General features: G+C 40.7%; 1 protein-coding gene across 1 annotated transcript in view; it reads left to right on the top strand.

Annotated features, from left to right (window-relative positions):
- Window positions 1-27,349, top strand: part of MCF2L2 (MCF.2 cell line derived transforming sequence-like 2) — a 163,949-nt gene that overhangs the window by 45,902 nt on the left and 90,698 nt on the right. Inside the window, exons 4-13 of the mRNA XM_082056760.1 lie at window positions 7,489-7,579; window positions 8,775-8,894; window positions 11,872-11,988; window positions 15,152-15,301; window positions 16,323-16,447; window positions 18,004-18,118; window positions 18,816-18,935; window positions 20,239-20,430; window positions 21,253-21,444; window positions 21,851-22,028. Coding sequence (XP_081912886.1) covers window positions 7,489-7,579; window positions 8,775-8,894; window positions 11,872-11,988; window positions 15,152-15,301; window positions 16,323-16,447; window positions 18,004-18,118; window positions 18,816-18,935; window positions 20,239-20,430; window positions 21,253-21,444; window positions 21,851-22,028 — 1,400 coding nt within the window. The remainder of the gene's footprint in view (window positions 1-7,488; window positions 7,580-8,774; window positions 8,895-11,871; window positions 11,989-15,151; window positions 15,302-16,322; window positions 16,448-18,003; window positions 18,119-18,815; window positions 18,936-20,238; window positions 20,431-21,252; window positions 21,445-21,850; window positions 22,029-27,349) is intronic.

Below are 27,349 nucleotides of genomic sequence, written 5' to 3' on the forward strand. Positions count from 1 at the left end.
GGAGTTAGCACGTTACATTGTCAACATGATAGACAGAAAAGCTTTATGCTTCTTCTGCCTGTGTGAAAGCCAAAAGTACAGATGGGTTCAAAAGAAATAAGCCAAATTCATTAATGATAGCTCCATCAATGTCAGCTGAAGACAATGCAAAGTCTAGCTGAAGAAATCCATATATTCCTTAATCCTGGGGCTTGGGAAAAAATACCAAGAAAAAAATTGTCCTTCTTAGTTTCCTTCTGCTTTTGCCTCTGTGTCCACTACCTACCAACGCTGGAGATGGGGTACTGGGCTACATGGACCTTTGATTTCATTGATCAGTTTTCTCTCAAGGAATCCCAGAACAATGTGCAAAGAATGATGAATTAAGTTTCAAAACTCTGTAAGTCAGGAGAGCTGCAATATACCTATTTTCCAGAGGATGAGATATGCGTAAGTAATATCTTACACTATAGACAGGGTCACCAGAATTTGTGTTGAGTAAGTGACTGTTCAGTTTTATTTAAATGACCGGTTCAAGGTTGGTGACAGGCTGATATTTGAACTTAGATTTTCTGCATGCCAGCACATTGGTTTTATTCTTAGGTTCGATAACAGATCACACTGTAGGCGTGTGAGTCTTTGCTGCAGTGCATTTAGAAAGATCGACCGCATTTCTTGAGTCACTATTTGAAACTTCTGTCACCCTTTATGTAGATAGTGAGGGACAAAGGTATTAATTTAGAAGAGGAAGAACCTGAGCAGCAAGCTTCAGTTGTGTGATTTATGACATAATTATATGAAATACAATCCGAATGTGGAATAAGAAGTGGGGCTATTTGGGTAAAGCAGAGAGTTGCTAATCTGCATTTAGCTGGTCCATGCAGAGAGAATGGAATGATGGATCATCTGTGCCCATATGACAAAACATCAAAAAGATAAACAGCAAATGTTGTTATTTAGAGACACAGGCATGCATTTTGATGTTGCTGAGCAAATATGCTTTACCAGCTGTGGCATATCACAGTATTTTTGGGTGGGCTGAAAGTAAACTGTGTACTTCTGGGTTTTAAAACATGATCTGCTCGCCAGGATGGAAGGGAGACTTTTGTAAACTGATTAATTTTCTCCCTGGTTCAACACCTGCTCATGAGAGTGCTCCATCAAGGGGTCTAAATGCATACACATCCACAAACACTGAGTAACATGGTGTACGCACATGGATACCACTCTGCGTGCACACTTAAAATAGGGCTAGAAAACCCTTTTTACTTGCTTTATTCCATGGCCAGAATTTCCTTCTCTTTCAGTTGACATAGATCAACTACTTTGATAAACAAGTGCCCTCCTCTTCTTCCACAAGAGGTCAGGAAATTTGACATCTCTTGGCCTCCTCAAATCAGTGTTCAAGGGCTAACCTGAATTCAGAGATGAGGATGGATCAGCTCTGTTGATTGCATTCATTTCATTCAGAGAATGGAAACCCGTCTGCCAGACATCTGTAGATATAGGCATATGTGCCAGAATTTGATTTGGAGGTAAGCTTGATGTTTATCTGTTGTGCAGGATTGCCTTAAAATCCCTCTTTTCAGAGAACTGGAGAAACCCCAATGCATTTCCACAATGAGAGTGAAGATATTACAGTGCTGACACTGAGAAAACATTGATAGAGTGTGTTTGGTTTTAAACGAGCCCCCTTCCTCTGGATACACACACGAATGGGGTTTCTCAGCTGTAGATCCACTTGTGTTGATGCTGCCATCCTGGTTATGCTTCTCTCCAGGCTGTTTGCCTGCACACATCCCTTAGTGCCAAATGACATTCAGACCTTGGTGTGGCCTTTCCTTTTGACTGGCTGACTGAAATAGGATCACTTGCTGACTCTCTCTCTGTTTCCCTGGCTAAATTTAGGTCTTAAATAAGCCTTATCTAGTTAAAAAAAAAAAAAAAAAAAAAAAAAAGACATACAAATACCATTGGTTTATCTCAGTGAAGACAACTGATACCATTCTGAACACCAAGGTGAAAAGCAGGGAATAACATTGCAGAAGGCTGAGGTCTGGCTTTGTGTCAGGGTTACAGGCCCGTTTTGAGTTTTCTGTTGTGCGAAGGTACCTCTCTTGTCTAGACCCTTGTTGTGTTTCATCCACCAACCTGTGGCAGTCAAGATGTGCAGCAGTGTATCCCTGAGTGGTTTCTTTGCTTCTTGCCTTTGCATAGTCTGCCAGTGATTTGAGTGATGGAGACATTCTCCCACGTTTTTCTTTTCTGCACTGTGCAGCTGCTTTGCTTTTAGCAGCATGTGTTTTCCTCATCTTCTGTCCCCACTCTTCCTTCTTCAAATCACGTAATCTTTAAGTCTATTCTCTATTTTTTTAACCAATAAGTTCAATGTTGTAAATGATATATACTGTAATAGGTAGCTGAATTTTTTGATTAATGGCCTGATTCTCATTTTTCCCTGAAAAATCTCTCTTCAATTTCATGCCTTGGCTTGCTCTTTGCACTTTTCCACAGCTAGGATTGTACCTGCACTGTTTGTGTAATGAAGGGTTCTGGCCTGTGCCTTCCCCCCAGCCCCCGTGCCAGGCACGGCTGGTTGGCAGGTTTGGGCTTTGCCAGCCGGCTACACTCACTGCACTTGGCCTTGGAGGGGGAGAGCTGCGAGTGGCGCCCCCCCATAGCCAGACTGCACACTCAGTGGTCTTGTGCTCTCCTTTACTCTTGTCTCATATTTAAATCTAAGTCATTACATATCTATTTCATCTTTCATTTCCTCAGCCTACCTGTTTAACTGGCCTGCAACACTGTGATTTGCAGCGGTAACTGATAAGCAATGTTCCTATTCCCATTTGTTCACTATTTCCAGTTCTCCCCACCCCCATGACCACTCTTGCGAAGCGTAATTTCATCAGAAAATTCCTTTGCTGCTTCTCTCTTGCATTTCTCTGTATTTAATAAGCTCTTGTTCCTATTATCTATGAATTTAATTTTTCTTGTTGCATCTGATGCCTGGATGCCTTTGTGCTGTTACAAATTCCCATGCACAGAATATCTGAAAAAAATGAACTGCTTGATTACAGACATGTAGTTTTAAAAACAGCAAAGGTCCCTTTTTAAGTGACTTCTGATCTACATGTTTGAGACACACTTAAAAATGGGACTTAAAAGTTAGTTGTGAGGCACAGAGGCAAGTTCTACTTGGCACAAATACTTCTGTGTTTGTTTAAATCACAGTTGTACTTGTTGCTTTTGGCAGATGCTGTTTTGTCAGTTACTTCCATTGCAGTTTGCTCACCAAGGTGTGATTGTAAGGGTCTGATTCTAAATTCTTATAGGCCTCCAATCTTCCATGAACAGTCCTTTTAGAAAGCCTCTAGTCGGGCTCTCAAACCAGGCAGATGGGCAAAATAAGGCAAGCCTGTGTGAGTATGGTGCTTATGGGTACAGTTACTTGTGGTTTACCTACACCATAAATTTTGTGAAGAACAGATTTTTCTCATTTTTATTAATTGAATTATATATTTCTTTAGACCAACATCAGTATTTTGTTAACTTCAGCTAACACACCTACTTTGTTGGTCATTATGTTATAAATTACTGTTTTCAATGGAACTGCATCAGATTTGAGCCTCATTTGGTGTGTGCAGTTATTATCTGAGAGAGATTCAGCAGCTGCTAATTGGTTGCATGAGTCTGAGCTGAAAACATAAGTAGATACTGATTGTAATAGGTATTGTCTGTTTCTTTGGATTAGAGGCCGTATTTTGGTGATTCGTTTGATTCAAGTATGTCCTCTTACATTCCCATTTTCCTGCTGCTTTAACACGGTTCTCTAAAATTAACATGGCTGTCAAAAATGTATAGAGCATATTAAAGAGACAGCCTTTTCCAGTGAATCTGAACATGTAACTGTTGAAAGGACAATTGCATTAACTTAATTCCCTCTTCGTATCTCACTGTTTTACTAACAACTTTGTTCTAAACAATAGACTAGTTTCAATAACACCCTGTAAGCAACATGGATGTTGAATTGTAACATTGTTCTCTTTGTATAATTAGTCACGACAAACAATTGTGTATTTCCTCTGGTTAACCAGATACTTGGATCAAACCCTGTTCCTTGCAAGGGCAAAGAAACCCAAGTGGGGACATGCATCTTGTGATTACTCGTTTCTGTGGTCATTTGAAGAACTGTGAATAGAAGAGTTACCTCCACAGGGCCAGAACTTGCTTGAGTCTGTGCTCTAACACGAGGCCAGTGAGGGTGCTGAGGTTGTTTTGGGGAGCACTAGACTGTAGTAACTGTTAGTTTTATCAGTATCAAATGTTTAAAAACTTTATTCCGGATTAGTCTGAATTGGTGGATAGATTGTAGGAGAATTTTCAAGTATTAACAAGTATGATCTTGGCTTTGACAAGCCAGTTTTCTGTGGACTGGATGGTCAGACAGCAGTTAGTACTGACTGGGTAGTCTCCTGTTCCCTAGGCCAGCAAACTGTATGCAATCACCATCAGTCTGGTTTTTAGAGTGTGTTTCTATTTGACAGCTTGTCAATGGTTGTTTTGCCTTTTGGGAGGGTGGTTGTATTAGCAGGAGGACTGTGGAACTGTAGCTTCCAGGTTCCTCTGCAGCAAATGCAGTACCTGGGCTGTTGTTGGTACAGGGGCTGGCAGATCACAGTATCACAGTATGTTTGGGATTGGAAGGGACCTCAAAAGATCATCCAGTCCAATCCCCCTGCTGGAGCAGGGAACGCCTAGGTGAGGTCGCACAGGAACATGTCCAGGTGGGTTTTGAATGTCTCCAGAGAAGGAGACTCCACAACCTCCCTGGGCAGCCTGTTCCAGTGCTCTGTCACCCTTACTGAGAAGTTTTTTCTCAAATTTAAGTGGAACCTCTTCTGTTCCAGCTTGATCCTATTACCCCTTGTCCTATCATTGTTTGCCACCGAGAAGAGCCTGGCTCCATCCTCGTGGCACTCACCCTTTATATATTTATAAACATTAATAAGGTCACCCCTCAGTCTCCTCTTCTCCAAACTAAAGAGCCCCAGCTCCCTCAGCCTTGCTTCATAAGGGAGGTGCTCCACTTCCTTAATCATCTTTGTTGCCCTACACTGGACCCTCTCCAGCAGTTCCCTGTCCTTCTGGAACTGAGGGGCCCAGAACTGGACACAATAATCCAGATGTGGTCTCACCAGGGCGGAGTAGAGGGGAAGGAGGACCTCTCTTGATCTACTAACCACCCCCCTTGTAATACACCCCAGGTACCATTGGCCTTCCTGGCCACAGGGGCACAGTGCTGCCTCATGGTCATCCTGCTGTCCACCAGGACCCCCAGGTCCCTTTCCCCTACACTGCTCTCTAATATGTAATTTCCCAACCCATACTGGAACTGTGCCCAGGGTGGATGCAGCTCTGATGCTGAGGAGTGGGGCTTTTGCCTGGAGGGAGATGCTGCACAGAGGGTATAGAACAGGAACAGAGAAGCAAAAAACGTTGTCCTTTTCCTTGTGACTCCTAAATGCATGTGCACCCTCAAATTTCTAGGAGTTGTTTTCTTTCTGTAGTGACCTAAATGTTGCCTGGCAAGTTACTAAAGAAAAAATATATTTTTTGGACATGTACGACACAAGCAAAGGATGAAAATGACATGTGGCTTTGTGCTCATTTTGATTTCCCAAACTATCAGCAAGTTTACCCCAACCTTCTCTGTTTGAGATGTAACCGGAATCCCTGTCGCCCCACCTATAGTGCAGCACCATCGGTTGTCCAGGCAGAAAGAAGCAGCCTGACCTCGTCCTCTGTGTCTGTTAGGACGGGCACCCTGCCCCAGAGCTGCCCCCTGGTGCTCTGGAGACTGAGGCTGATTGCCCAAGCCTTTCACACCTTCCAGACCTCCCATGCAATTTTTGGTCCCCATTGGTTTGATTAAACCAATGAAGATTTTTGGGTAGGGTAGGAAGCTCCCAGTTAAGACTTCTGTGTCTAGTTTCTCGCACCCTTTTGGTAACAATCTGTAATATACACCATTTCTTTTTTGCCTTTCATCTGAACACTTTTTTCCTAACGTCCAGAGCTAACACATAGGTGCCATGGTGGTCATTTTTTTTTCCCTGAAACATTTGTTAGGCTATTGAAGGATATGTATATATTTGTATATATATAAAAGGAGAAACTGATGAATTATCTTCCCTGTGCTTGAGAGGCACTGCTGCAAACACATTTTCTGTCCTCTGTGTAAAGAGCTGCATGTTGCACTACTTAAGAGGAAAGGTCATCTATTTTCATGGAATTTTGTAATTCTCAGAGGAATGCTGTAAAAAAATATTGAAGCGGGAAACTGAGCGAGTTTTCCTATTACCAGTATGAACTGACAGGAACACTTGCATGGCATCCCGGGTTTGCACAACACTTTGGCTTCCAAGTTGCTGTCCTTGATCCTGCAGAGTTGCTAATGCTGGAGCTCTTTGGTGGGTTATTGACATGAGTTTGCACAAAATGACTCAGGAAAATGGTGTTCCTGGGATGCTTCTTTTATGAACAATGGAAAAGGGATGAAGAAAATGTTTTATGCTATTTATTTTGATCTTAATCTGTGATTAGATGTTCAATTGCAGTACGTCCTTTGATTATGATATTTATACTCTTTCTGCCTGCCTCTGATTTGTCCAGAGGTGACTGAGCCATCCTGCTATAATGAAGTTTCTGGAAGTTTTTCTCAGTGTGTGCTCATTTGTTTCCAAGGACTTGCCTGCAACTCCGATTGTTCATGGCAGGCAGAGGGCACAGCAGTCCCACTGAAGCCCTGTACACCAAAGTGGGATTTTTGAGAGCAGAGTGGATGGGTTATTTGAGGTCTATATAGATGGGATGGAGCATCAAATCAGTGCCTCATAGATCCTCCTGGAAAAGTACTGAGAAGGAACAGTAACCGTTATTCTAGCAAATATGTTAAAAGGATACTTTTGAATGACTTGCAACCCTAGAACCAGTTTGCAGTTGGCAAGATATAACCCTGCAATTCCTGCTTTGTCTACCAGAATAGTGTACACAGGCAAAGTGTGGTGACAGTGGGGAGATACTGAATCCCTGTCAGATGTCAGCATACTTGGAGAATGAAGATTGGAGTGTCTAATAACTTGAATTATTTTGCAGAGAAAGAAAGATCTGAGGTGTTTGCCTTCAATACAGAACAGTGTAATTCGTGATCCCGACCTATTCATATCACCTAGATTTGGCAGCAGAGCAGCATAGCGGCTGAGAGACTTGGCAGATAAAATATCCCTGTTTTGTGTAAGCTACTAGCCTTACACTGGAAACAGAAAATTTGCCGGCTTTTGTTTTCATATGCATTTCTGCCAAATATTCATTCTTTCCACTGCACGCTGCATTTCCATAATGGGCTTAGAGGGTGATCTGACGGAGGCTGTGTTTTGCTGCAGTACACTGCCTTGAAACAGGAGCATCTCCATGTAACCCAGCATACTTATTTCATCTGTTTTGTAGTCTGGAGGCTGCCAGCATCGGATTCATCATCATCATAGACAGACGACGGGACAAATGGAGCGCAGTCAAGGCATCCCTGACAAGGATAGCAGTAAGTGCTTGCTTTTGTTATTTATCTTCTAGAAATTTAAATTATCAGCTTCAGCACAGGATACAGTCTCCTGTGCTTGTTTTTTAGCTCCTGTTTTCTGGCTGTGGATGCAGATTCTCCTCTGCCCTGAAGCTTATTAAGTAAGAGATGGAGGAAGCTGCAGTAACAAATTACACAGCCTTATTTTTTTTACTGAATTAGGACAGATTCCTTATTTGCTGGGTTGACTGCAGTATAATACTAGTAATTTGAAGTTGGTTCCTAGAAGAAAATAACAGAGGTGTCGTTCTGTGCAGCAAGGAGTGATGACGTGGCCTGCTTATGAAAGAAACTGATCCCAAGGGACTTGGGTTTGTGTGGTAGGAAGTCATCTCTGTCAGAAACTCTTAATAGCTTATTATATCTCATTTGCAAAAGTCAGAGCTAAGCACTGATTTTTCAGTGCTAATTAAAGCAGCTGGTTTTATACATCTATTACTAGGAACATGTGCTGTGTGAGGAACAAGCATTTATACACAGAGGTGTAGGATGGAGGGATGACCAAGGCGATTTTAAGTTCTTTCAAGGAATTTAGACAGAATTGCTTTTAATTCCTGGTTCTTTTTAGCTGCTTTCTTCTAGAAATTAGTCTTTTTTATGCTTGATGAGCTTGGAGGAGAGCGTGAGAGATGTGGGCTGGGTGTTGCAGACAGGACCATGTCTCAATGTGCTGAGTGCTTGGGGGGCGGGAAGAACACGAGGAGATTAAAAACCCTTTCCAGAGAGAGAAGGTTGGTCAGTGTGGGGAATTCATCTGGGCCACCAGCTCCTTTCACCAAGTCCAATGTGGGTGGTCAGGTTTGTCCTCTAATGGCTGCAGCCTAAAACAATGGGAAAGTGCAAAGGGGGCTTGGTGAGGTTCAGGAATGGGGGAAGACACTAGTCCAGAAACTTTACAGCTCTGTGAGAAATCCATATCAGAAAACAATGTATGTCTGGGCAGTGAAATCTATAGGCCAGTCTTTCTGTTGGGTTTGGAGACTGTGACAATGGGCATATGCCCAATGGACCAGCTGATATTATTAGCAGATGGACTGAAGAAGGTTCACTAAGTCCTACCTGCTTTGGTTCCATTTAGGAAACACTTGGCTGAAAATTCCACTGGCTTTCCTGTAAGGCAGAGTTGTGCCTTCTAATATTTCTGTATTACTTGCAGGGAGCATTCCCAGGAAACTTGCAGCTGGTGTTTGTCCTGCGACCCTCCCGCTTTATCCAAAGGACAATCGCTGACATTGGCATTAAACTCTATCGAGATGACTTTAAAATGAAGGTACCGGTAAGCATGCATTTTTTTTGCCCATGTGTTTCCTTTATCTCCATGTCTGCAGTTCTTAGGTGTCAGCAATTTCTCATAACCCAGTGACTGAAATTTCATTGCAAGTGGCAACTGGGGACTTTGACTGAGGTCTCTAAGATATATATAATAGTAATGCCAAGGAGTTAATTACCAGTGGGTGTTTCACAGTATTTAATGGAGATATTCCCATGTGGAAGGTCAGTCTAGCTAGAAAATGTGAGTTGCTTTTTAAGTATCGACATCTCAACTCAGAGGAGCCATTCCCTGATGTAGGCCCAGGTAGATCTTCTCACTCCAGTGATAAACGAAAGTATTTAGGAATACAGAGCAATGAAAGGCTAGGCCTGAATTCTGTGCTATTTTATGTGTTATCCATGGTGAGGCTGACAGTGCCCCTGTTAAGTGCTTACATATTATTGCCCATTCTTAATGCCTTTTATGATCCCCATGCCCTCAAGAGTCAAAGTTTGTTTTTTGCTTCTTTTTATATGCATTTGGCATATACTGTGGGTTGATGACAATGTAATTTGAGGTAGGTTATCAATCCTGAAAAAGTTTTTGATTGTTCTATGAGAACTCTTTGGGAGTTGTTCCTAGCTGCATGTTTGCATATGATTTCAAAGTAGTTTATAAATAAACCTGAATGGTGATTATTAATAGTATTTAATCCTGGAACAGGCTCATATTGTGTTACACAATTACTTTACTGGAGCGATTTCATATGACTGTTTTGGATTTTACTTGTGGTTTTATATTGTTTTTGCAAAAGATCTGTGGCTCTCCAAAAAGTTCTGGCTCTGTCAATAACTGAGTTTGAAGTTCAGGTGTTTAAGACACTTCATGGTTCTGCTCAAGAGACAGCAGCCCATTTATTACAATGCATACAAAAAAGTAACCATGAATATTCATCTGGTTATTCTGGATTAAATTGTAACGTTGACCGCGTTTGGCAAGGGTGGCTTTTGGGTAATTAAGATGCAAAATTATGTAAAAATTTAAGTTTGATTACAAAATAAAATCTTTTAATTTTATAGTACCTTAAAAAAATGGATATTCCTATATTTAATAAGCCACAATCTGTTACCGTAGCAACTGTAGTATCAGCGACCGCAGCCTGGAAAGGGACAACTTCATCAAGGACTAGCATTTTCTAACAATTCAGCATCTTCTATACTTTTAGTAATTTATTCTATGACACTGTTGCATTTCAAATCCAACTTGAAACAATCAAAGTTGGAAGGGAGGTTAATTATTCTAGGCAGGGATCAAACACTGCATTAAATATTAAACAGTAATTTCGTTACAGGCAGGAAAATCAATATGAGTTTAGTTTGGGGTCGTCTTGGACATTCGGATTTTGAACCATCTTGAGTATGTCCACAGAGGTCTTAGAGTCTTACAAAAGCTAAGAGCACGATGCGCTTGCTGCTAGATCTGCCCACCTCCTGCCCAGAAATCTGTAAATAGCTCGTCAGATTTATATACAGGCTGTCCATGTGGGCCTGATGCTGTTATAAGTTGCTCAAGGTTGTGCTAAAGATGTCCAAAGCTCCTGGACTCTGCTGTGGTCTCTGGGGGGGCCTTCAGCTGTGTTTGCAGCCCCTCCTAAAAAGGTTCTCTGGATATGCCTCTGTGTAGCTCAGTTTCAGAATGGGTAGGTTAGTGAGAGCAACTTCTGTTTGTCCCCATTGAAAATGGCATCCTACATGAGAACAGAGCCAGAAAGTTCCTTACTCGAGGAATTAGGTATCATCAGTACATACCTTTAGTACCAACATCATCTTTTAAAATGGTTTGCAGGTTGGTTGTTCATGTTGTGCGTTTGGCACTATGTCAAGATTAATGTCATAACCGGACCATGGATGGGTTGCATTTCCTATCACAATTATAAGCGAGTCAGGGCCAGGACCTGAGCTTTCAAAAGGGGCTTCAGGAATACGGTGTGCATTTGTTAAGGAAATATTTGTTAAACATTTTAGCTGAGCTATCAGACTGCAAATATGTTCAGTAAAATAGATTTGCTGGGTTAAATCAACACTGGATTGAGTAGCAGCCAGAAGATCAAACAGGAGCAGGAAACAGAGGTTGAAATAATAAACCAGATACAATAAGAAAATGCAGGATTTACATACAAATGTGGTTAATAAAACCAACCGAAGTAAATATCTACTAGGATAATTATTTGATTAAATATCATTACCCAGGAGCAAAATACAGAAATATTGGAGATACACCAGCATTCATGTGAGATAAAGACAAAAACCTGGGAATTCAAAAGGAACATAGCCAGAGATTTACCTAGGGAACCTCCTATCATGGGAAGGGAATTAAAGCATCTTCTTAGCATACACAAAAGCCTGAATAATCTTTTCATAGCAGGCACTTCCTTGACCTTTGTAGACTGTGACTTCTCTTAGATGGCCTAACCCATTGTCTCTTCTTTCTCTTCCATCATGGTTTAAAATGGAATAATAGCAGTGAACTCTGTGGACATATGATGCCACAAAAATGACACAACTGAAAGGAAAATGTTAGTCTCATTTCAGCACTTCCCTGGATCAATTTCTTGGTGTTGAGCAAACTGTCTAACATGCCTACTCCTCTATTTCCGTGTAAATAACAACAATCTAGAAAATATAGCAATTATGTGATGGAAGTTTGTGTGAACATTATAAATACCATACTTTTGCTCTTGATGCATGTACGAAACAACTGCACCCTCAGCCTAGCAAGGAGCAAGATGATGTCAAATGATGATTAGTTCAAGAATGGCCACGTACATGTTGAGAAGGCAAAATCTAATGGAAATTGCCTGAACAAATGTGTAATGAGAACTTACTGCCTCTGGTGGAACTGCAGTTTCATCATATATGTTTAAGGCACACCCAGATCCTAGGAACAATGATGGAAAGGGCTTGTTATTTCTCTCAGTCTGGTGTGTTTGGATTCATTCCAGATCATCATGTTAAATTCTGTCTCTGATCTGCATGGCTATATTGACAAAAGTCAGCTGACGCGGGAGCTGGGAGGAACCCTGGAGTATGGGCACAGTCAGTGGATACATCACCGAACGGTGAGTGGTGGTGGTGTTCTTACACCTCTGTACCCCGAGTTATCCAGATGACAAATTAAGCAGTAACTCTCCAGTTCTATTTCAACCCACAGATTCTGCTAGAGGTTCCTGGAAAGAGGAAATCCCTTACTCAAATAGAGAAAGGAAAATTCCATTAAAGTTTGTAATAGAAGTAGCAACCTGTATCCCACTCTCGACCTGGACTAGGGCCGAACAGTATTATTACTCAGCAAGGCCCTTTGGCACTTTCCCAGCTTTTGAATAATTGATAAGATTCATAGGTTGAAGTTGAACATATGCTTTAGCACTTTACTGAAACAAAAGTCAAGATTCTCACTTTAATGATCGATTATGTCCATGTTTTTAAGTGAAGAAAAATAATCAAGATGATAGGTTTTATTTTCCTTTGTTTTAATTTCTGTGCTATGTAAACATTCATTCTGTCTGGGGCTTATTTTGAGTAACCAAAGAATAGTTAATTGTAGGAAGGCAGAAAGACTTTTTATTCTGTTGCCTTTGAGGAAATTTGTTACAGGTTTGATTGTTTGTTCCCTTTTGGGGTCCATTAATGCATCAGTGGATGCTTCAAAACAATGTAAACAATTCACTATGGTGCCTAGAAAAGGTGACCGCTTACAAAAAACAGACCCCAAACTCTGACACTTCATCAGCCAAGATATTGTCTCACCTTATCTAAGCAAAAACAGGCAAAGCTGCGTTCTGATCGTGGAAAATGAATTAATTTCCCAGAGATCGTATGCATTGTTTGCATCCATCTTTGTGTGTCTACTTGCAAGACTGGCACGTTAGAGCTCACATCAAAGTAACCCCAATGTTTTGCAGTGTTCTGAGCAGCCTTGGGTTTGAGTCTGTTGTTGCTGACCTGCAAGTTAGGTCTAAGAGCTTTTCCTGAGGTAGCTTTGTTAAGTCACATCACTTTTGTCACTTTTCTGCTATGATTTTCTGTGCTTTATTGTCCATATAAAATTAAATTTTACCCTCCTTGAGAATCATCAAATGTTTCAGGCTTCTAAATATGCAAATAGAGAATCTGAATTTCCTCTAGCACAGGTTTGATACATTTATAGCTGTGTTGACTACAGTCAGGTTAGGATTGAGAAAGGTGAGCAGGCTTATATGTTAAAAGTATCAAAAATATTAGACTGTCCTTGCAGAATGAGTGAGTCTCAAGGAATCATCTATATGAGCTTTCAAACAGCTAAAGTCAAAACAACGAGTAAAAAGAGGCACAAGAAAGTCTGTAATGTTTATCAATGACAAGCGTTTACATAAAGCATGAATATATAGTTTAGTAAATATGCAAATAAAAGTGAGCCAAGATTTGAGGTGAGTGCGGCTATGTAATCCCCAGATCTTTTGGCTAAACTTGTTTGAAAAGCTTTCACTAAGCACAGAGACTTGAAAAAAAACCCCACAGATATAACTCAGATAAATGAAACAATTTATTACTCATACGGACAGGAGAGGGTGGGGGCAAGCATGCTATTAAGTGAAACACTGACAACCTCATGGTACATGGTGCAGTTGGCCAAGGAATCTCTGCTGGATAAGACATTGTCATCAGGGATGTGTCAACCTCCCCGGCACCTTGAACCAGCCTGATTCAGTCTGGCTGAGCTGCTGTCTTCATCCCCTTTGCTGCTTCTCTTAGTGTTCTCATATCTTGTCCTGACAGTGCTTTTTTTCCTGAAACGGCTTTAAACTCTTGCTAAATTATAGTGACACAGCAACCCCACTGCATTCTTCATTCTTTCTGCTTTCTTAACTTGAATGGCTAGGAGCCCATGAGCTTCCTTGCCCACAGAGTACAATTTTGGCTTTTAGTACGCGGGCTTTGGTCGTGGATGGCTCTGGCTGTGTTGCAGTTAGAAGTGTGACATTTCAGCCAACCATAATCCAGTAGTTTCAGTGCTGAGAACAGTGGCTACAGCTGCTAAGCACTAAGCCAGAGCACATGTGGGTCTGTATTGCTTATTTAAAGCAGGCATGAATTTTTGGGAAAACAGGGAAGAAGACTATGAACCCTGCTAGCATTGCCTCATCCGGGGAAGTTTTGAGTCATGTATGTGCAATGTAATTTCCCTCTCCACCTTTTCAATGATGATCTACCTCCAGTTTGTTTTTCACTGGGCACACAGCATAATTTTAACTGTCATGGTTGCAAATGAGGAATTCCCATCATTGCTGGAGAAGGGAATATGACTTGCAACAACTCTGTAGTGTTTGACTGGGTGTAAGAGCATCCTTAGTGCTATTGACTGACTCAAACCATTGGGTGGTTTAGATCTAAAAGTGTAAAGAATGAAGAGCTATATGGGACAATAGAGTCCTTCAAGTAATTGGGGCATGATCATGAAAAACATCTCATGCTGTTACTTGCTACTAATACAAAGGTCTTAATCACATCTCACAAGTCTGAACAATATATTCTACTCTGAAAAGGCAGCACTCTTTTCAAGCCTTCCTCACTTCCATTTCCTTCAGTAAAACCACAGATTTCTGACAAGATTAGTGTTGGTGCACACAAGTGAAAAAGAAAGAGCAGTGGTCCAATGAATTTAGGTGTTTTAACTGTATTTGCAGCAAGCTGTTCTTGTATTTGTGTACTAATATGAACAGATAGGAGGGAGTGACTCGAATGCATTGAGTACAGATAGGCAGGATGGAGATGCACATTTTCAGAAGTCAGAGGGAAGACAGATTGCTGCTGAGTGAACAATGGTTGTATAAATATAAGTGTAAAAAGGTTTTGCCCTATATACTTTTGGAGTCTCTTCAACTTAAATAAAGCCTTAATTAAAATTTTAAACACAGCAGAATTTCCCAGCAAGCATGGACATAGGATCTGAAGTTCCATTCCTGGCTTTGAAGCTGGCATACTCTGTGGTTTCATTATGTCTGTTAAGCTCTGGGAGTTCCCCGGCTGGTTAATGGAGATGATAATACTTGGATGCCTGTGAAAAGATCATTTGTGACACAGGATTTAATTTGTAACTTTTGGCATATTCACCCAAAAAAGGGCCCCATGGCCAGTTTTACAGGCATGTAATACTTGCAGCACAGCGTGCCTGACGGACTAAGCATTGTTAAAGGGTTATGGCTAAATAACCAGTCTGTGACTTTATGCTCTTGCTTTTTCCAGGCGATAGAAAACTTTGCAATGACAGTAAAAACAACAGCACAGATGCTACAGACCTTTGGAACAGACCTAGCAGAGACTGAGCTTCCCAACGATGTGCAGTGCACGGAGGAGCTCCTCTCCGCACACATTGACCACCACAGCAAGCTGAAGGTGAATGTTGTCTCATGACAGCTCCAGCAGTGTGATACATGATTTTTGATTTAACAAAGTTTTCTGCCATCACTTGGGAGTCGATTGTCTGGAAACTGCTGAAGAGGAGAGAAAACTGACTTCAGGAGGTTGATTTGATTCAACTATGAAGAAGGACTTTTTACAGCTTCAGGAATGATAAAACAGGGAAAAGTCACTTCTGATATATGAGAGGGTGTGATGGGATCACATCTGGACTAGCATGGGCTCCCAATGAAGAGTTTATCAGAAAGGATGAACTCACAGTGGAGCAGATGTAGAGAACATCTGTGAGGATAATCCAGGAATAGACAGAATGATCTAGCTAGATGATGGGTGTTGTTTTGTTTTTTTGTTTTGTTTTGTTTTGTTTTAAAAAAAAGGTTGGGGCAAGTTTAACTTTGTAGACTAAGGCTCAGAAGAAAACATTACTGCTGTCAACAAACACCTTAGGTTAAATGCAAGAGATAAAAATACTACTTAAGCTATATTAACACAAGAACAAGTTCTATGCAAGAAGTGTGCAGTGATGTGGGGATTCCTCAGCTGACATGTTAATGTTTGAGCCTCATTGTCGTTTTCATTGCTCATCTTTCATGCTGGGAAGATACATTCTTCTGTGGATGACTCCTTGGTAGCTGACGGTACTATGGCTCAGTGTGTCACAACGTTTCTTAAGGAAATGAATTGCTGACTGAACGACCTGTGGCACATTCAGTTTGTGGTAGAATACTTTATTCTGCAAGTTGCCTGGTCAGAAATACAATCTGCTCAGAAGTTACATGCTTTTCTCAGAAATATATCTATATTCAAAGTGAATAGATTTAGTGTCTGCATTTCTAGGAAGACATATCATCTTTGGTAAGCATTTCTGTTTTGTTCCAAGTATTTGATACCTATGAAAGAATCCCCCTTTAGCATTACTATGTTGTCCATCTAAGAGATGTGAGTGTTGTTAGAATAAGTACATAAAATTTGTTTGGCTTTTCTTTTTCCCCCTCAGGATGAGTTGAAACTGGCTGTGAAGCAGGGGGCCACCCTACTGACATGCATTAGGGAGCCAGTCACCCGAAGTGCCAACAGCAAACTCAGTCCAGATGAACTGGAAAATGTGGCAACAGTAGAAAGGTCAGTGAAGCTATACAACCTTGTGTAAGTTGCTAATTTATTCCTAAGAAATACAAGGGTAATTTAATGATTTAAATATGCAGACTATGGATTCCCACTGGTTCAGCTATTCAGAATTAATTGGACAGGTAACTTGGCGAAGGGAATAGCTTTGAGGAAGCTACTTGATTAAACTGTCAGTGCAGGTTCAAACAAGTCCTGAATTTCTTGGTGATTTTTGTTTGCACCACTAACTACCTGGCTGAAGATTTAACGTGGGAATTACTTTCCCCATCACATATGCATCCTCCAGACTTCTATGCCTGGTTAGAAAGTGGCATCTGAATCCATGTGAGATGAGAGGGTACGTGGTTGTGCATGTCTGTGGAAACACTGGGGGAGGCACAGATGAAGATGATACTCTGCAACATACCCCTTCACAGCTGCAGAGAGAGAGAAACCCCTGTTCCTTCCTATAATGCTAGGTATTACCATAAAGCTTTTATTTACCATGTAGAAGTTTCTGCTGTGCCATGTGATGCAGTGGAAAAGAGAAATGTCATGCTAGTGCTCCAGCGTGTCTGCATTCACGGGAAACAAAGCTGCCAAAAGTAAAGCTGGGCTGGTATTTTTCACTGAATACTTTAAAATCCTTTAAATGGTCATACCACAGGAATTTGCGAATTCATCTTGAATTCAACAACTAGCTTTGATTTAAAAACACATTTTTCAGGGATACATTGAAGAAAGAACTTAGTTTATTAGGACTATTAGGAGAGAGTTATTGGTATTTGTCACAATAGCTTGACGATTCTAGCACTCACTGTGCTTATAGAAGATCAGGCCTGGTCCCCTGCCTGCCCAAAGAGTGCCCATCTATTGAAATATCGGATATTCAGAGAACACTTCATTTTCATATTTTTCTGTTTAAAATGTTCTACTTCTTAGTATAAGTAATAGATCATTGAGAGAGTGTGAGGATGACTCACTAGTCCGGTGCCAGACCTTTTACTCAAGATGTATGACACCTTGATACTAATTTCTTTGTGAATAAATGTTTCATCATTTACACAAAGTGAAACAGTGTCCATGGGAAGCATTATGAGCTTATAATCTATTGTTTTTAATGGACTGGGAAAAATGATTCAGTTCGTGCCTGTTTCTGATGGTTGAAGAAAATGAACAAGTTGTAGAGTTCTGCATTAAACATTCCTTAAAATAATAAGTGCATCATATCCAATCTGCATTAGCTTGGGGTGAATTATCTTTGAAGAAGTGGGTGGAAGCTTGTGAGAGAGCTGCCTTTGGTGCCAGCGCATGGAACAGCTCTGTGTCCCTGTTGCAGGTCAGGAGGCAGGACTGCAACTGCCACAGTGGATCCACGTTGTTGTCACTCATCAGCTGCACTCCTGCCTCTACCACTGCAAATTTAATTCTCTTTTGCTTAAGAGAAAGCTGACACAGAGCTTTTGTACGCAGCTGTAGGCTCCCCACCGTCTCCCTACTCTGCTTTCTGCCATCTAGTTGGTGTAACTTGAAAAAATGAACTAGCTATTTTTGTTCTACTTTCTTAACAGGTTGTTGGCTCAGTTGGATGAAACAGAAAAGGCTTTTGATCAATTTTGGACCAAGCATCACCTGAAACTAGAACAATGTCTGCAGCTTCGACACTTTGAATATGATTTTAGAGAGGTATTTCATTTGTTCATTCTGTCTAGCCTTCTCTGGTAAATAAAGTCAAATTTTACCTATACTTAGAGTATACTGGCAATCCAAAAAGGAGGTTGAGAGAGAAGCCCTTCATTATGAAATAGGAAATAGATATTAAAAAAATAAATTCTTGACAGCTATCAGATATCTTACAGCATTTTAATAAGGCACATTGAGGAAAGTTCCAGTGTGTTAGGCCGAAATGTGAAACACCAACTTCTTAATAAATCAATTTGCATTTATGTGTGATGTTACCAAATGTCACCTCTGGGATGGTAAGTTACTAATCCCGCCGGAGTCAATGGAATACAGTTCAGAAAGCCCAAATGTCAGCCCACGGGCTGGAGTAACACATATTCTGGAATAATATAGACTCTGGAGTTACAGGTCTTTAATACCGTGTGTGCCTAAATAAATAGTGAGAAGCGGGGCAGCTCTTTGAAGAATAGTTGATTGTTGCCTTATTCCTTGGCTTTTCCATTTTGGAATGAACTGAAAGACTTATCTTGAGACGCAGACTCTTCTAAAAGATGTAGGTGAATGTTTAGAGGCCACAGGTTTGTTATAATTTTTTTAGTATCTTGTGATGGTATTTTGGGTGGTGCGTGGTGGTGATGTGTGTGTTTTTGTTGTTGTTGCCGTTGTTTTGTTTTATGTTTTTGTTGTTGTTTCTTTTCAGGTAAAACTGACATTGGATAATCTCATTGAAGCGCAAGCAGGTTTTGCTGACATTGGAGACAGTGTGACTCGAGTGGAACACCTCCTAAGGGAACAGAAACAGCTGGAAGAGAAAGGACAGGTTTGCACTCAATATAGTACTCTAGCAGTTATAGATATGATCTTCTAGACACTTCTCTGTCACTGTCCTTACATCACATGTATTCTCTTCTCATAAGTCATGATTTTAAGTTGCAAAACTCATACCCTAATTATCAGAAGCCAGTGTGGTTCAGACCCAGTAGTTCTAGTTTGTTACTTGAAATGCTAGAATCCAGTTAAAAAATTGGTATTTCAGACCATGAAAGGCCAGGTCCATCTTTGGAATCTGAGAAGCTCAGAATACTTAACAGGTTGCCTTGGCCGGATACGTTTTAAAACCATTCTGTTTACACTCATAGCAGTTTGAGGAACACTCATACTTTCTAGTAAACACCTTTCTTTTGCAGACATTTACACTTTGTAATTCCATCAGCTGGTCGCTGTGATATAGTCATATTTAGTGTTATTAGAAAGCATTGAACAAATGAGTAAGTTGAGTCAGAGGATGATGCATGTGAACAAATGGAAAAGCTGATCTTTCTTAAGAATAGGATTAAGATTGGAAAATATTGTGATCTTTTGATCAGTTGTTCTGCAGAAGCCTAAAGGAATAAAAGTTATAGTAACATGCATTTTCCTTCCATTCTCCACATCCCATAAGGTACTGAGGTTTGCTCTATTCCTGTTAGCCACCCCTAATTTCAGCCTATTGTGACTAAGATTATGAATTCTACTCAGTAGGATCTGAAGAGTTTTCCAAAATGTATGCTGGAATAAAAAATAAACTAAAGCATGATAAATCTGGCAATTAGTGAGTGAAAAAATATAGGTATTTTTTATTATTGGGAACTTTGCAAGGAAACAAAGCTTGTGTTTAATGTCCCCTGTATGTGAGAAAGAAGGCAGCATAGACTTGCAGAATCACAGTTACCACAGAATGATAAAGGCCGGGAGGGGTCTCTGGAGATTGTCTTCTTCAATGCTCCTACTCAAGCAGGGCCACCTGCAGCAGGTTGCCCATTAGGGCAGCTTGTCCAGATGACTTTTTAATATCATCAAGGAGGGAGACTCTACAAGCTCTCTGGGCAAACTGTTCAGTGCTTGGTCACCCTCACAGTAAAAAAAATGTTTCCTGGAGTTCAGAGGGAACCTCTTGTGTTTCAATATACTCACTGACAGCAAAGCTGGTCTTCAATGTAAATATAAAGTACGACACATTAGCTAGATTGATACCCCAAGCCTTTACTTCCAGGCTACAGCAGGGATTACAGAGATTAATTGTCTTTATTATGCACGTCATTTTAAGATCTAACATTGGATTTTTTTTCTCCTTAACTTCACAGGAACCTTTGGAGAAAGCCCAGTCTCTAGCTCTCCATGGAGAACAGCTCATCCAAAACAACCATTATGCAGTTGACTCCATTAGACCAAAGTGTGTTGAACTCAGGCGTATTTGTGATGACTTTACCAATGAGACCAAGAAAAAGTACGATATTTTGGGAAAGTCTCTTGAGTTGCATAAGCAGTTAGATAAGGTGAGTAAACCTTCTCAGATAACAGCCCTGGTAGGGTTCTGCTGAAAATGAATGTTTTTATAAGCTAAGGTAATTTGGATGAAGAGAAAAAGTATTTATTTCTTGTTTCTCCATTTAATTCGGAAACTGTTACTATAAAAATTGGAGCTGTAGCTTCCCATAATTATGGTCTTAAAATGATGAAAAATAGGCAATAAAACTAAGAAAAGATTGATCTAGGCCTAAATTTGAAAGGAGAACCAAATGTATTCCTGTGCTTAAAAATGAACAGTTTACTGCTTGTTCAGTTGTTTTCACTTTCTCTAGCTAGCACAGCAAGCTAAATGCTTTCAGAATGTTGGCATGTGTCAGCCTTGCAGCCTCATCTGAAACAGAAATTACCATTATTTTACAGTAAAAACCTGTTTTGGAGTATTTTTAACTGAGTTTCATACGCCTAAGAAATTTTGGGGAGTCTTGATACGGTTTAAATATTCGTTTTTGGTTTTGGATAAACGTGTGATTGAACATCGAAATGGGACAGTAGAGCTGACAGACTCGATTTGCAGCAACCACAGTAGCACTTCTCCTCTTTGCTCAGAATATTATTATTTTACATGTTTCTGGGCTATCTAGCCCGTGAGACCTGAACTGAACTTGCTGTTGTTCTACACATCTAGGTAGGGTGACTTGTCGCCTGGAACTGCTGGGTGCTATGAAGTGACATTCATTCCCTTTTGTGGCATGTTAGGTCAAATCTGTATTTCACAGAGTAGAAGCAACACTTCACAGCATGGCCTGTCCGTAATGATGGAGTCCTTCTTGCCCCATTTTTCTTTAAAGGCAAGCCAGTGGTGCGAAGCTGGAATCTACCTCTTGGCTTCCCAAGCAGTGGACAAGTGCCAGTCACAAGAGGGAGCTGAAACTGCGCTTGTTGAAATTGAGAAGTTCCTGGTGACAGCTAAGGAGCACCAGCTCTCTAACCCGAAAGAGTTCTACAATCAGTTTGACTTGATCCTCACCCCTGAAATAAAGGTAAAACACCTCAGATATGCACGCACTCACTTAGAATTCCAAAATTACCAATTGCCTGCTGCATGAGAGTGTGCTGGGCTATATATTTGATTCTGCTCAAATATGCCTCTTTCCCCACACCAAAAGGGCACGGAGGTGAGCACTTGAGGGTGGTAAGTTTTACTCAGATGAGTAGTTGTGGAAGATATATGAGATTATCTTCAGAGTAGTTCATGGAAGAGTGCATGAGTCACCATGTCCTACCCAGTGAAACTGAGATCTGTGCCGAGTGCATGGCCTGGGCTGCATTAAACTGCAGCACAGTATGATATTTAGTTCTAATCTGAGTCTGGGTAACATAATTCCTTTCTTAACTTGCTCAGTCCAGCACCAACAACCATCTGTTGTTTACCTTTTCTTTGCCTAGGCCAATGCCCAAAGAATTCTACAAAAACTAGAAGATGTACAAGAAATGTTTGACAAGAGGCAAGTAAGTCTGAAGAAGCTGGCAGCCAAACAGACCCGGCCAGTACAACCTGTTGCCCCACATCCTGAATCTTCTCCAAAGCGAGCATCACCAAAGATTACCAGACCAGCAGGAGTAGGTAGGCCATACACAGCTGCTTTCAAATACATGCCAATGTTTAGTCCATGTGGGCATGTTTAATTTTTGTTAACAGAATGAATTTGATGTTCAGTGTCAGACTTGCAGGCTCAGCTGTTAAAAATGAACGTGAAATGTGTCTCAGTGCAAACATACAAACAAGGGTGAATAAAAAAAAAGATTCAGGCTTCTCTTCCTAGGTCTAATTTACAGTGTACATTTATATACTGTTTGCCAGTATCTCTGATATTGCTGCTTCTTGAAAACCCAAGCCAGGCTAGTCACTGCAAGTATGCAAAGTAAGCAGGAGAACCTCTTTTACACTGCATATACTGTAATGTGAATATTTGCCTTTAAAGGGTCGCAGTTCCTCAAGTTTCAGTCAGATACTTGCAAAGGTGAGGGGCTCATTAGCGACTCTGACTCATTTGTGCAATTTTTGGTTTTTCCCTCTACATAACTTCATTCACTTGCTAGTGTCATCCTCTACAAATTATAAAAGTGGAACCTTGCTTTTGTTTGGAATTTGCTAAAAGTTCCTGATTTGAGGTTAGCACGTGCCTTTAACCAAGTTAGCTATTTTCTGCAAAAAGAGCATGGGGGAAGCAAATCTTGGAGAGCAGCTGCCCTGTACTTGGTAGCAAGAAGGAGTTGTCCCTTTTCAGCAGAAATGGCTATAAGAGAGTAAAAAATGGAATTTTAGAGCTTTTTAAAAGGGGAACCTTTTGCAAAAAGCCTTGAAAAAACTGATTTGCATGAGGAGTATCCAATAAACTTTGCTTTCTAAACAGGAAGATTAGGATGGGCAGTAGCCTGACCATTTTGATTTCTAGACATACTATCACGAGGTCACACAAATGTCCCTGTTCTTCTCTGCTCCACAACACTCATCTTTTCTTGCCAAGGAAGATCATGTTCTTCCAGTTACCATGCACAATCTGACATCTGTGCTTTTTTTTCCCCAAAAAACCATGCCGGCTGTGTTCTTAACATATAGTTGCTACCTTGAGTTTCAGCTTCATTATTGGCTTAAGGCAAGCTGAGACCACAGTGCCTTTGAAGAGGTCCTGCTCTGCTACCCATACATCCTCCAGCAATGTGTTCCCCTCTTGCACTGTTGTTGCCAGTCAGTCAGCTGTACGAGTTGTGATTTACCTTGAAAACTCAGTGAACTGACTGCAAAAACGTAGTAGTTAATTTTCCGTTGCACAAGTTAGAAAAATATGGGGAGCTCTGGAGGTGACGTAGCCTGATCACCTGCTCAAAGCAGCACTAACTTCCAAGTTGATCACATTGTTCACTGCATGGCCACTAGTGCTGAGCAAAGGAAGTTGCAGAGAAATGAGGCTGTGAGGTCGGGTCAGAGCTCGTTAGTCCTTGTTAGTAGTAGTACAGTTTCTGAGTGGCTTTCACCTACTGTGAAACTGCATCTTCAGGCTAAAAGCTAGTCTTGCATTTCAGTTCATGCATGCAGTCTCTGTGTTTGGGTTTCTTGAACTTCTTTCTTGTAATTTTTAGAGCATTTGCAGATTTTTCAAAATTTAACTTTAAAAAATAGTCAGTAGTATATAAATGACGATGCTTTAAGTTTTCATTCTTGTTCATGCCACCAATCCAATACTGTCAGCTCTTTCACTGAGAATCATGGGATGTTCCATTGCTCTCACCCTTGCACTGCAGTTCAGTGTTACATCACACAGGATAACTGTGTGACAAAGATTAGCCTCTGATGTCCTGTTGCAAATTAACAGGTAGATGAAATTTATTTTAAAACATTACTTCAGTTCTCTGAGGAGATGCAAAGTGTGACCCAGCCCTGTTTAGACATTGATAAGTAGACCATAGCATCTCATTCAGATTCTTTGTGCCTAAAGATGATTGACCTAGAGTACCTCTGTACAAAGAAACAGGAGTCCCCGGCTATCTACAGCTTATTCTGGGGCTCAAACCCAGTTATTTTAACGGATGTATATTTACATATAATGCATAATGTCATCCTTTGGGTATTATCCAATTGTCCACTATAAAGAGTTATACTTTGAATTTCCTGAGTGCCCTTTCCCTCAGAATGCTCAGGCACTTAGCAACTACTGGTAAGTATGTCAACCTCTTTTTCAGAAAAAAACAATCTGAAGCACAAATAAACTGAGTGATTCACCAAGGGGCTTGACAGTCTGAGTCTGAAACGTGGCTGAGAATAGAAACGGGGACACTGAGTCCTATTCCAAGCCTTGAAAATGAGGCTGTGAAATTCTGTTGTTCTTGAAGCTACCCTCTTTAGGACATTCCTCTGTGCCCTTTCTTCACATTCACAGGATCAATGCAGAGTCAGCATTTATTTATGGGGAGAATTTATTGAGCACCATCTTGGAAAAATTAAAGGCTAAGAGCACCTTCTTGAAACAGATATTGTAACTCACTGTTATTTGTTACCCAGGACATACCTGAATATTTCCAAAAGCTTGCAAAATAGCATATGGCAACAGGAAAATACCATGTTCCTAGGCTGTGTAAATACAAAGGCAGGCAAAGGCAATGAAATGTAGTAAACAGAAATAGAAGAACAGAAAGAAAGGCTTTTGTCCCCAGGCAGCAGATGTAACAATACCATGGCAGCGTTGCAATGGCTGGCTGTGACAGGAAGAAAAGTTACGTTCATTCTAGAATAGATTTTGTGTTTTGTTTTTACTTGCTGACTCTCCATTTCCCTAACAAGGAGTGGAAGGGAAAATTCAATCCAGTTCAGGGTGCTAAAAATCTTCACAGAGGCAAAGGCCCAGGCATGAAATACTCCATTATTGTAACTGAGACTCTTCATTTTACATGGACACATACATACAGGTAGAGCTGATACCATGTATGACAGAAACGACAGATTTCTATCAGGGAACTGGCTGTGACATTTTCTTGTGTCTATGTCCTTACAGTCTCTGGTGACTCTTGGCAAAATCTTGGTTTAGTGAAGAGCCAGAAGGGCAGCTCAGAGCTGTGCTGTAAACTCACCCTCACCCAATGCTTTTCTGTGGCTCTGGAAATTCTGAAGCAAAATTTAAAATTCATTCCGTTTTGGCTTGAAGCTTTTGGTTTCGCAAATGAACTTGTAAATTTCCCAGGGAGAGGCCTGTTCAACATTGCAATATTGGTACTGGAATTATCATGATGCTCTAAAGTCCATGCCAGCTGGACTTGGTGCACATTCTAGCTGTGGGAATCTGCTTAAATATCATTCAAAGATCAACCCAGAAAAGGCAGAAAACCCTCTGCTGACCCTTTTATAATAAATGCCTTAAAAATATGTAAGTAATATATATTTATTCACCTTATTTCAAGGAGAACTCCATTCACGCCCAATGGAAGCTGCTTGAATACTGCTAATGGCTGAACTTGTCCCTCTATGTGTCAGGAGGAAAGCAGTGCCACTTGGAGAAATTCCCTTGCTCTAGTTCACTTCTGAGGGCATAATTTTTGATTATTTTACTACATATTTGTGAACCATGTTTCTGTACAGAACTCCTTAGCTGGAGTGAATTGGGATAGGTCCACAAAATCAAACCACACAGGCTGGTATTCCCTATGGGCTGTCAAGCATAGTGGGATAAGCCACAGAGCTGCAAAGGATAATATAAGCTATTAGGGATGACTGTAGTTGGCATTTCTCTGCTTTAATTTGCTTGTAATTCTCCCAAACTCTAACTCTTTGACATGAAACTTCCCCAAAGGCTGTCTTCTTCAGCCTGACACTTTCTTGGAAAACTTCAGTACAAAATGGTTTGGCAATCCCAGTGAACAAGGCTAGGAAAATTGTCTTTAGTTACCTTGGTGGTGAGAGCTGGAACGTGACAGTACAGAATAGTTTTGTCGCTTCCTAAACTGTCCAGATTTGGCAGAATTATAAGCACTTGGAAAAAAGAAAACAAACTCAGTTCATACATGTTCATTATGTATGAACTTGCTATATTTTGGCTCCTATAGTCTCATTTCCTTTGTTGTCAGCAAAAATCTTTGGGACTCAGAGATGAAATATGTTTCTTATCCCCAGCACTGTTTCCTTACAGTGCGATCTTGCAGCAGCTTAAGCCCTTATTGCAGGGCTGTGACCATGTCCCTTTCTTGTCTCCCCTTTGCCCAGCACTGCAGGGCTTGGGACTCGCTTCCCCTCAGTACTTATGGCCACTTAACTAGTGAGAACAAAGGAGGGAACTGACAACTGCCACTTGGGCAACTACATAAAGTAATCTGCACTGAAAAAAACAGAGAAAGACTGAAATCAGAATTACCGGGCAGGACATGTGCTCTTGAACATGTGAAGTGACATATTATACACAGTAACCTGAAAATTCACTTCTAAAAATGTCAAGTTACTCTCCCAAAGAAGTGTATTCTCTTTAGATCTTTATCTATGGAACTTGGAGATCTCAGTGTGGTTGATAAGAGCCTGTTAACCTCTGAGAAGTGTTGTGAAAACAGCTCAGTAAATATTTATGAAGCACTTGAATTGTAAAAATTACTATTAGAAAAAAAGACAATTATTTTCAGAGCAGGGATTGGAATAGTGTATGGACAGTAAGGTTCTGTGCGCCACTAAGAAGTACAGATAAACCAAAATAGTGAATAGCTGCTCATTAATTAAGCAGTTTTAATTCCATGTGCTGAATGAGGCAAGGATTCTTCATGGAGGGTGGGCCAAGATGCCTTAGCAGGGAAGAGGCAAAATTAGGGTTGCACATGTAGCTTTGCTGCTGGCATCTCCTGTCTTCTGAATGCTATAGAATATTCACCCAGGGATTTCTTTGTGTGCAACACGGATGTGAAATACAGGAGCAGAGATCTCAAAATTTCTCTGAGCTCATTAAGCAAATAACGTTTAACAGCACATTGCACACTCAAAATCCATGACTCCCCCTACAACCATCTCAGAAGGCCAACTTAGAACATGAAATTCATATGGGGGAACGCAGCTGGAGCCTTTTCAGTTCTTTAAATAATAAAATTGAAACTGATTCCATCTCAGTTAAATGTGGATCCATTCCAGCATTCCTCATAGTCACTAATGTGTAACACTCACTAACTAATAACATCTGGGTAGAGGATAAAAGAAGAATGTCTTGTAAGAGTCTGGGGATGTGTGCAGGAAAAGCGCGGCTGCAGAGAGACTAGATGACACAAAGAGGATGGTGCATTTGATTTTCATTAATGGTTTTGAGAAACCACCAGATTCTATAGTTCAAGATATTTCTATAAATGAAGTAGAGAGAAGGAAAAGATGCTTTCAATTTTGCTGCTGTAGGGCTGCTATCACACTTGGGCAAGTCTGAGGAAACC

The sequence above is a fragment of the Streptopelia decaocto genome, assembly GCF_964273445.1.
Source record: "Streptopelia decaocto genome assembly, chromosome: 6".
In the NCBI taxonomy this organism is placed as follows: domain Eukaryota; kingdom Metazoa; phylum Chordata; class Aves; order Columbiformes; family Columbidae; genus Streptopelia; species Streptopelia decaocto.